The sequence below is a fragment of the Oncorhynchus masou genome, chromosome 20 (assembly GCF_036934945.1).
Source record: "Oncorhynchus masou masou isolate Uvic2021 chromosome 20, UVic_Omas_1.1, whole genome shotgun sequence".
Lineage (NCBI taxonomy): Eukaryota > Metazoa > Chordata > Actinopteri > Salmoniformes > Salmonidae > Oncorhynchus > Oncorhynchus masou.
Window position 1 is genome coordinate 20,366,648 of NC_088231.1, and position 10,000 is coordinate 20,376,647.

Consider the following 10,000-nt stretch of genomic DNA (forward strand, 5'->3'; position numbering starts at 1 on the left):
AGCACCTTCTCACCAAAGCAGCTCCTTCTCACCAAGGCAGCACCTTCTCACCAAGGCATCACCTTCTCACCAAGGCAGCACCTTCTCACCAAGGCAGCACCTTCTCACCAAGGCAGCACCTTATCACCAAGGCAGCACCTTCTCACCAAGGCAGCACCTTCTCACCAAGGCAGCACCTTCTAACCAAGGCAGCACCTTCTAACCAAGGCAGCACCTTCGAACCAAGGCAGCACCTTCTCACCAAGGCAGCACCTTCTCACCAAGGCAGCACTTTCTCACCAAGGCAGCACCTTCTCACCAAGGCAGCACCTTCTCACCAAGGCAGCACCTTCTAACCAAGGCAGCACCTTCTCACCAAGGCAGCACCTTCTCACCAAGGCAGCACCTTCTCACCAAGGCAGCACCTTCTCACCAAGGCAGCACCTTCTCACCAAGGCAGCACCTTCTCACCAAGGCAGCACCATCTCACTAAGGCAGCACCTTCTCACCAATGAATAACCTTCTCACCAAGGCAGCACCTTCTCACTAAGGCAGCACCTTCTCACCAAGGCAGCACCTTCTCCCCAAGGCAGCACCTTCTCACCAAGGCAGCACCTTCTCACCAAGGCAGCACCTTCTCACCAAGGCAGCACCTTCTCACCAAGGCAGCACCTTCTCCCCAAGGCAGCACCTTCTCACCAAGGCAGCACCTTCTCACCAAGGCAGCACCTTCTCACCAAGGCAGCACCTTCTCACCAAGGCAGCACCTTCTCACCAAGGCAACACCTTCTCACCAAGGCAGCACCTTCTCACCAAGGCAGCACCTTATCACCAAGGCAGCACCTTATCACCAAGGCAGCACCTTCTCACCAAGGCAGCACCTTCTCACCAAGGCAGCACCTTCTCACCAAGGCAGCACCTTCTCACCAAGGCAGCACCTTATCACCAAGGCAGCACCTTCTCACCAAGGCAGCACCTTCTCACCAAGGCAGCACCTTCTCACCAAGGCAGCACCTTATCACCAAGGCAGCACCTTCTCACCAAGGCAGCACCTTCTCACCAAGGCAGCACCTTCTCACCAAGGCAGCACCTTCTCACTAAGGCAGCACCTTCTAACCAAGGCAGCACCTTCTAACCAAGGCAGCACCTTCTAACAAATGCAGCACCTTCTAACCAAGGCAGCACCTTTTCACCAACGCAGCACCTTCTCACCAACGCAGCACCTTCTCACCAAGGCAGCACCTTCTCACTAAGGCAGCACCTTCTCACTAAGGCAGCACCTTCTCACTAATGCAGCACCTTCTCACCAAGGCAGCACCTTCTCACCAAGGCAGCATTCTGGGTAAATGTACTTATATAAAGGTGATTCTGATTGCGCCTCCCTCCCTCCCTCCCTCCCTCCCTAAACCCCATTTCACCCTTCCAATAGGATGAGAGGAAAACAGAATAAAACACTCTGCAGTACGACTACATACGCAGACAGACACACACACACACACACACTAACACAATGACACACACACACACACACACACACACACACACACACACACACACACACACACACACACACACACACACACACACACACACACACACACACACACACACACACAGACACACACACAGACACACACACAGACACGTCTCAGTAGAACAGAGGATATTGTGTAACGTGTGTCGAACCACCAGAGAGCCGGTATAAATACGGTCTGACTAGAGATCTGATGTGTGTCTATTCTGGTTGCACCGTTTCGATACTATAGAACTACATTATGGTAGATGTGCTGTAGGTTTTCCAGATAAGACTGCCGTTTGGAATCCCGATGAGCAGCGAGGAGCTCGGAAACCCCTTTTTTTCCAAAAAGAAAAGGACTTCAGAGTGTTTATCGAAAGGTTCTCCCTGTTCACATCCAGAGCCTCCAGAAAGTATTCAAATGTATTGTAAATTAAATAAATAAATATCTCATTTCCATAAGTATTGACACCCTTGGGTCAATACATGTCAGAATCAAATGTTGGCAGCTGTGTCTTTTCTGGGTCTCTAAGAGCTGTGTTCACCTCCATTGTATAACATTTTCCCGTTATTCTTTAAACAATTGTTCAAGTTCGGGCAAGCTCTGTCTGGTTGTTGATCATTGGTAGACAGCCATTGTTAAACGTTGCCATAGTTACTTAAGTCAAATCTGTAACTTGGCCATTCAGTAATATGTCTTGGTAAACAACTCCGGTGTAGATTTGGGCCTTGTGTTGTAGGTTATTGTCCTGCTGAATGGTGAATTAGTCTCCCAGTGTCTGGTGGAAAGTAGACTGAACCAGGTTGTTCTCTCGGATTTTTTTTGTCTGTGCTCAGCTCTATTCCGTTTTTTTCTTTTTACCCCCCCCCAACAAAAACTCCATAGTCCAATGACAAGCATACCCATAACATGATGCAGCCACCATCATGCATGATCATATAAAGAGTGGTACTCAGAGATGTGTTGTGTTGGATTTGCCCGAAACATAACAATTTGTATTTATCACAAAAAGTTACTTTCTTGGTCACATTTTTTTGCAGTTTTACTTTAGGACCTTATTGCAAACAGGATGCATGTTTTAGAATATTGTAACGGCGTTCTTCGTTTGTTGACCAAGGCGTGACAAATATTTGCATTCTGAACAGGCTTCCTTATTTTCACACTGTAAATTAGGTATTGTGGAGTGACTGAAATGTTTTGATCCATTCTCAGTTGTTATCTTCTATCACAGCCATTAAACTCTGTAACTGTTTTAAAGTCACCATTGACGTCAATGGTGAAATCCCTGAGTGGTTTCCTTCCTCTCTGGCAACTGAGTTAGGAAGGACGCCTGTACCTTTGTAGTGACTGGGAGTATTGATACACCATCCTAAATGTCATTAATAACTTCACCATCCTCAATGGGATTTCAATGTCTTTTTTAAATGTTTTATTCTATATTATTTTATCAACCAATAGGTGTCCTTCTTTGCGAATCATTGGAAAATCTCCCAGGTCTTTGTGGTTGAATCTGTTGTTGAAATGCACTGCTTGTGTAACGGCGTTCTTGTTTAGTTGAAGGAGAGTCGGACCGAAATGCAGCGTGTAAGTTACTCATGTTTATTAAGTGAAAGACAAAACGAACGAACTAACACGAATAACTAAATAAATACAAAAAAAACAACAAACAGAACGAAACCTAATACAGCCTGACTGGTGAAACTAGCACAGAGACAGGAACAATCACCCACGAAATGCAAAGCGAAAAACAGGCTACCTAAATACGGTTCCCAATCAGAGACAACGAGAAGCACCTGACTCTGATTGAGAACCGCCTCAGGCAGCCAACCTAATTAACACACACACACACACCCCTAACCAGCTACAATCCCAACTACTACAAAACCCCAATATGAAAATACAATACAAAATAACCCCATGTCACACCCTGGTCTGACTAACTAATAAACTAAAACACACAATACTAAGACCAAGGCGTGACAGCTTGACTGAGGAACCTTACAGATAATTGTATGTGTGGGGATACAGAGATGAGGAACCTTACAGATAATTGTATGTGTGGGGTACAGAGATGAGGAACCTTACAGATAATTGTATGTGTGGGGTACAGAGATGAGGGAGTCATTTAGAAAATGAGTTCAGAACTGTTTTACTCCTGAACTTATTGAGGCCATAACAAAAGGGAAGAATAATTATTGACTCAAAGACATTTCAGCTTTTCATTTTTTATTAATTTGTAAACATAAAAACAACAACAACATAATTCTACTTTTACATGATGGGTGTGTGTTGATCAGTGACACAAAATGTTGATTTAATCCATTTTAAATCCAAACTGTAACAAAACTAAATGTGGAAAAAGTCAAGGGGTATGAATACTTCCTGAAGGGACTGTATGTTCACCTCTCTCTCCCTCCTGTCTCCCCCAACCTCCCACTCCCTCCCTCCCTCCCTCTCTCCCTCTCCTCTCCCCCAACCTCTCTCTCCCTCCCTCCCACTTTCTCTATCCCTCTTTCATTCACACCACCTAACTCTCCCCCTGTCTCCCCCAACCCCCCTCCCTCCTTCCCTCCCTCCCTCCTCTCTCTCACTTTCCCTCCCCCCCTCTCTCTCTGTCTTCCTCCTCTCTCTCGCTGTCTTTCTCTCCCTCCCTCTCTCTCCCTCTCTCTCTCTCACTTTCCCTCCCCTCTCTCTCTCTGTCTCCCTCCTCTCTCTCACTGTCTTTCTCTCCCTCCCTCTCTCTCTCTCACTTCCCCCCCCCTCTCTCTCTGTCTCCCTCCTCTCTCTCGCTGTCTTTCTCTCCCTCCCTCTCTCTCTCTCTCTCTCTCTCCCTCCTTCATTTTCCCTCCAAGCGTTGAAGGGAGAGTATTATTGTGCCCAACTTACATGCATGTTCAGCCCCATGACTGATATTATCCACATGTATGATATTATCCACATGTATGATATTATCCACATGTATGATATTATCCACATGTATGATATTATCCACATGTATGATATTATCCACATGTATGATATTATCCATGACTGATATTATCCACATGTATGATATTATCCACATGTATGATATTATCCACATGTATGATATTATCCACATGTATGATATTATCCACATGTATGATATTATCCACATGTATGGGCTCCCGAGTGGCTCAGTGTTTTCCGTGTTTGGCCGTAATTGTAAATAAGAATTTGTTCTCAACTGACTTGCCTGGTTAAATAAAGGTTAAATAAAAAAATAAAAATATTGCCCAGAGTGCTGTAAACTCATGTAGGATATATAATTACCCTGCTTTCGATAAAACTAATTAAGAGTCAAAGATTGCAAGTTCAATGTTATCTACACTAAACAGCTTCTACGGGCTGTCCCCTTAGGAGAACCCTTTGAATAACTTTTTTTTGGTTCCAGGTAGAACCTTTTTTGGTTCCAAGTAGAACCTTTCAAGTAGAACCTTTCTGAGTTCCATGTAGAACCCTCTGTGGAAAGGGTTTTACATGGAACTCAAAAGCACTCTACCCAGAACTAAAAAGGGTTCTACCCGGAACTAAAAAGGGTTCTACCCGGAACAAAAAAGGGTTCTACCTGGAACCAAAAATGGTTCTACCCAGAACTAAAAAGGGTTCTACCAGGAACCAAAAAGGGTTCTACCCAGAACTAAAAAGGGTTCTACACGGAACCAAAAAGGGTTCTACCTGGAACCAAAAAGGGTTCTACCCGGAACTAAAAAGGGTTCTACCCAGAACTAAAAAGGGTTCTACCCGGAACTAAAAATGGTTCTACCCGGAACCAAAAAGGGTTCTACCTGGAACCAAAAAGGGTTCTTTGATGGGGAGAGTCAATAAAACCCTTTCGGAAGCCTTTTTAGTTCCGAGTGTAGGGATAACTACCTACTGACAATAAACACTTAAAAATTAAATCTAATATACATGAATGATTTATTTGAAGTTAGGATTCAACTTTTTGTGACAAGCATGAATGATGCCTCTTGTCCAACTCTCTTAGCCAGTTCTCAACAAGACTTCCTGGTTAAATCAACATCTAATCAAAATCCCGGACGTCGTCAGTAGTGTTCTGTACAGTAGCAGGCTTCATGATATAATAACATTACCATGGTAACAATCGCCTAGTGGTTAGAGCATTGGACTAGTAACCAGAAGGTTGCAAGTTCAAAATCCCTGAGCTGACAAGGTACAACTCTGTCGTTCTGCCACTGAACAGGCAGTTAACCCACTGTTCCCAGGCCGTCATTGAAAATAAGAATTTGTTCTTAACTGACTTGCCTGGTTAAACATTTAAAAAAAATGTATGTAACATCTACTCACGGATGTTGTCGGTGATCTCCTCCACAGTGTCCGTCTTCAGCAGGTTATCAGCCAGCATGAAAGCTCCAGCCTCCACCGTGTCCAGCAGGGTGGTCGCCCAGCGAAGCTGCTCCCCCGTGGGCAACTGTCTCCACGCTGCCTGGGCCCTGGGCTGGAGCAAGTTGTTCACCGTCTCAACCATGGCCTGGAGGGGACATACTCTCACATTAACACTGTGGCCTGGTAGCACTGGAGGGGCAGGAGGGTGAGATAAAGATACTGCTACTGTTGGTAATGGGTCAATGGTACGGGGTGTTTATTCAAATCAATACAACTATGACATCACCAAAACAGAACACAACGAATAAAAGGATGGAGAGATCAGTTGTTAACATGGACCACACTGGACTGAGATCAGTAGTTAACATGGACTACACTGGTCTGAGATCAGTTGTTAATATGGACCACACTGGACTGAGATCAGTAGTTAACATGGACTACACTGGTCTGAGATCAGTTGTTAACATGGACTACACTGGTCTGAGATCAGTTGTTAACATGGACTACACTGGTCTGAGATCAGTTGTTAATATGGACTACACTCGTCTGAGATCAGTTGTTAATATGGACCACACTGGTCTGAGATCAGTTGGTAATATGGACCACACTGGTCTGAGATCAGTTGGAAATATGGACCACACTGGTCTGAGATCAGTTGGTAATATGGACCACACTGGTCTGAGATCAGTTGTTAACATGGACTACACTGGTCTGAGATCAGTTGGTAATATGGACGACACTGGTCTGAGATCAGTTGTTATTAACATGGACTACACTGGTCTGAGATCAGTTGTTAATATGGACTACACTGGTCTGAGATCAGCTGTTAACATGGACTACACTGGTCTGAGATCAGTTGTTAATATGGACTACACTGGTCTGAGATCAGCTGTTAACATGGACCACACTGGTCTGAGATCAGTTGGTAATATGGACCACACTGGTCTGAGATCAGTTGTTAATATGGACCACACTGGTCTGAGACCAGGTTTGTTTTGTTTATCAAATGTTAAATGTTTTATCTCGGCTTCTGCATTCCACTCCTTCCACCCTCCTCTATCGCTACACACAGACGCACAGATCTCCAAACCACTCGTAATGGAAGAAGAGAAAGAGAGAAAGGGAGAGAGAGAGAGAGCGAGAGAGAGAGAGAGCAAGAGAGAGAGAGAGAGAGCGAGCGAGAGAGAGAGAGCGAGAGAGAGAGAGAGCGCGAGAGAGAGAGAGAGCGAGAGAGAGAGAGACGGAGAGAGAGACAGAGAGAGAGAGAGAGAGAGAGAGGGAGAGAGAGACAAAGAGAGAGAGAGAGAGAGAGAGAGAGAGAGAGAGGGAGAGAGAGACAAAGAGAGAGAGACAGAGAGAGACAGAGAGAGAGAGAGAAAGGGAGAGACAGAGAGAGACAGAGAGAGAGAGAGACAGAGAGAGAGATAAAGGGAGAGAGAGACAGAGAGAGAGAGAGAGAGAGAGAGGGAGAGAGAGAGAGAGAGAGAGAGAGGGGGAGAGGGGTCAATAAAGAGCGAGATAAAGAGGAGTAGGTTTTGGACTATAAAATAACAGAGTGAGTTCATAGTGACAGCAGCACTCCGTAGGGAGAGAGGGAAGAAGAGAGGGAGAAAGGGAAGAAGAGAGGGAGAGAGAGAAGAGGAGGGAGAGAGAGAAGAGGAGGGAGAGAGAGAAGAGGAGGGAGAGAGGGAAGAGGAGGGAGAGAGGGAAGAAGAGAGGGAGAGAGGGAAGAAGAGAGGGAGAGAGGGAAGGACAGAGGGAGAGAGGGAATGAGAGAGGGAGAGAGGGAAGAAGATAGGGAGAGAGAGAAGAAGATAGGGAGAGAGAGAAGAAGATAGGGAGAGAGAGAAGAAGAGGGGGAGAGAGAAGAGGAGGGAGAGAGAGAAGAAGATAGGGAGAGAGAGAAGAGGAGGGAGAGAGTGAAGAAGAGGGGGAGAGAGAGAAGAGGAGGGAGAGAGAGAAGAAGAGGGGGAGAGAGAGAAGAGGAGGGAGAGAGGGAAGAAACATACACTGGCCCCACCTCTCTTTCTCTGTCTTTCTCTCTCTCTGTCTTTCTCTCTCTCTCTGTCTTTCTCTCTCTCTCTGTCTTTCTCTCTCTCTCTGTCTTTCTCTCTCTATCTCTCTGTCTTTCTCTCTCTCTGTCTTTCTCTCTCTATCTCTCTGTCTTTCATTCTCTCTCTGTATTTCTCTCTCTCTCTGTCTTTCTCTCTCTCTCTGTCTTTCTCTCTCTCTCTGTCTTTCTCTCTCTGAACTTGTAACCCTGAGCAGTGAGAGAGTCAAATGGTTGAAGAGGGAAACATCAATAACATGAAGTCTCTCTCCTCCCCTCTGCTCTGCCCCTGCTACTCCCTGATGGAAACCCCTATGGATGGAACCTGTGTTCCTTTCTCACATCTTTAACACGAGAGAAACAGACAGACAGAGAGAGAGGCAGGCAGGCAGGCAGGCAGGCAGACACAGACCAGAGACAGACAGGCAGACATGGGAGGATATTAATAAAAAGAGAGAAGGGGGAAAAAGAGGGAGAGAAGGAGAAAGGGGTGGGCGAGAAGTCTCCAGAGAGAGATGTTTACATAACACATTATCAAAGGGATTGGTCTCGAGCAACGATCAGAGCAACACGACCAGCTAGTTACTGTACGAGCAAAACAAGGTCAAAACTAAAAGTCTGGTTTTCTTTATCGCTGATACACTTAGTGATTATGTCACGTCAACAACATGATGCATTTGCTTTTATAGCTCATTATATACTGTAGGATATGGCTGGTTTAATAGTGTGATATGCTAAAATAATACTATGCTAACACCGGTGGATGTTCTTAATTAGGCTAGCTAGTTAAAATGGCAGTATGCTAACAGTTTCTCTTTCCTAGCGAGCTCAAACGCTATTATGCGGTTTCCTAGCAAGTTAATATGCTAGTATTTAAATATGTTAATACTGTGATACTGTGATACGCTAATAGCTCAAGCTAGCTAATATGCTAGTGTTTAAATACGTTAATACTGTGATATGCTAATAGCTCAAGCTAGCTAATATGCTAGTGTTTAAATACGTTAATACTGTGATATGCTAATAGCTCAAACTAGCTAATATGCTAGTATGCTAATCAGCGCTCTTTCCAAGCTAGGGGCTAATGAGGTTAACTTCTATGAGGAAGGAAGTCCCAGCGTGTAAACAGAAACTAATTAATCTCTGTACTTCAGCTGAACAGCAGGATAACAGGGTCTGGAACTGGAATGAAAGTGGCTGGCGCGAAAACACACATCCGTGCAAACAAGCACACACACACACACACACACACACACACACACACACACACACACACACACACACACACACCAACACACACACACACTAATTTGTATGTGACAGAGCGTGACTGTAATATCATGGATGCTGTTTACAGCATAATGATTCATACCATCATAATGTGTATACCGATATAAACATACTAACTGCTGACAACCACAAAGTTATTATAAAACCCCAATGTGCTGTTTTTTAATTGACAGAAGTCTAACATCACAAACTACGTTTAAATGAATTCATTAACACATTTGTTGTTGTCTTCACTCCCTTTACAGGAGAAAAGAGAGTCACACTGGAGGACTGTTGTCTGTCTGTCTGTCTGTCTGTCTGTCTGTCTGTCTGTCTGTCTGTCTGTCTGTCTGTCTGTCTGTCTGTCTCTCACTCCCTCTCTCTCACGTCTGCAAAACAGGTCATTCTCTCTCACACACACACACACACACACACACACACACACACACACACACACACACACACACACACACACACACACAGACACACACACAGACACACACACACACACACACACACACACACACACACACACACACACACACACACACACACACACACACACACACACACACACACACACTCCCAGCCTGTAATGAGCCTCCTCTCTCTAAATGGCCTGTCTCTATTTTCTCCTCCACTTCACTCAAACACACTGATAGAAATGTCCCAGACAGGCTGTCAACCTCATCCACACAACTCTCACACACCCCTGACGTGTGTTTGTGTGTGAGAGAGAGTGACATGTTTTGCAGGCGTTGGCGATGAAAACACACACACACTTTGACTTAAGCATGAAAATGAAAACACACACCGTAAA

General features: G+C 45.0%; 1 protein-coding gene across 1 annotated transcript in view; it reads right to left on the minus strand.

Moving 5' to 3' along the window:
- The window catches only part of adgrl3.1 (adhesion G protein-coupled receptor L3.1), a 319,635-nt gene that overhangs the window by 79,885 nt on the left and 229,750 nt on the right, over window positions 1-10,000 (minus strand). Inside the window, 1 exon segment of the mRNA XM_064926745.1 lies at window positions 5,823-6,006. Coding sequence (XP_064782817.1) covers window positions 5,823-6,006 — 184 coding nt within the window.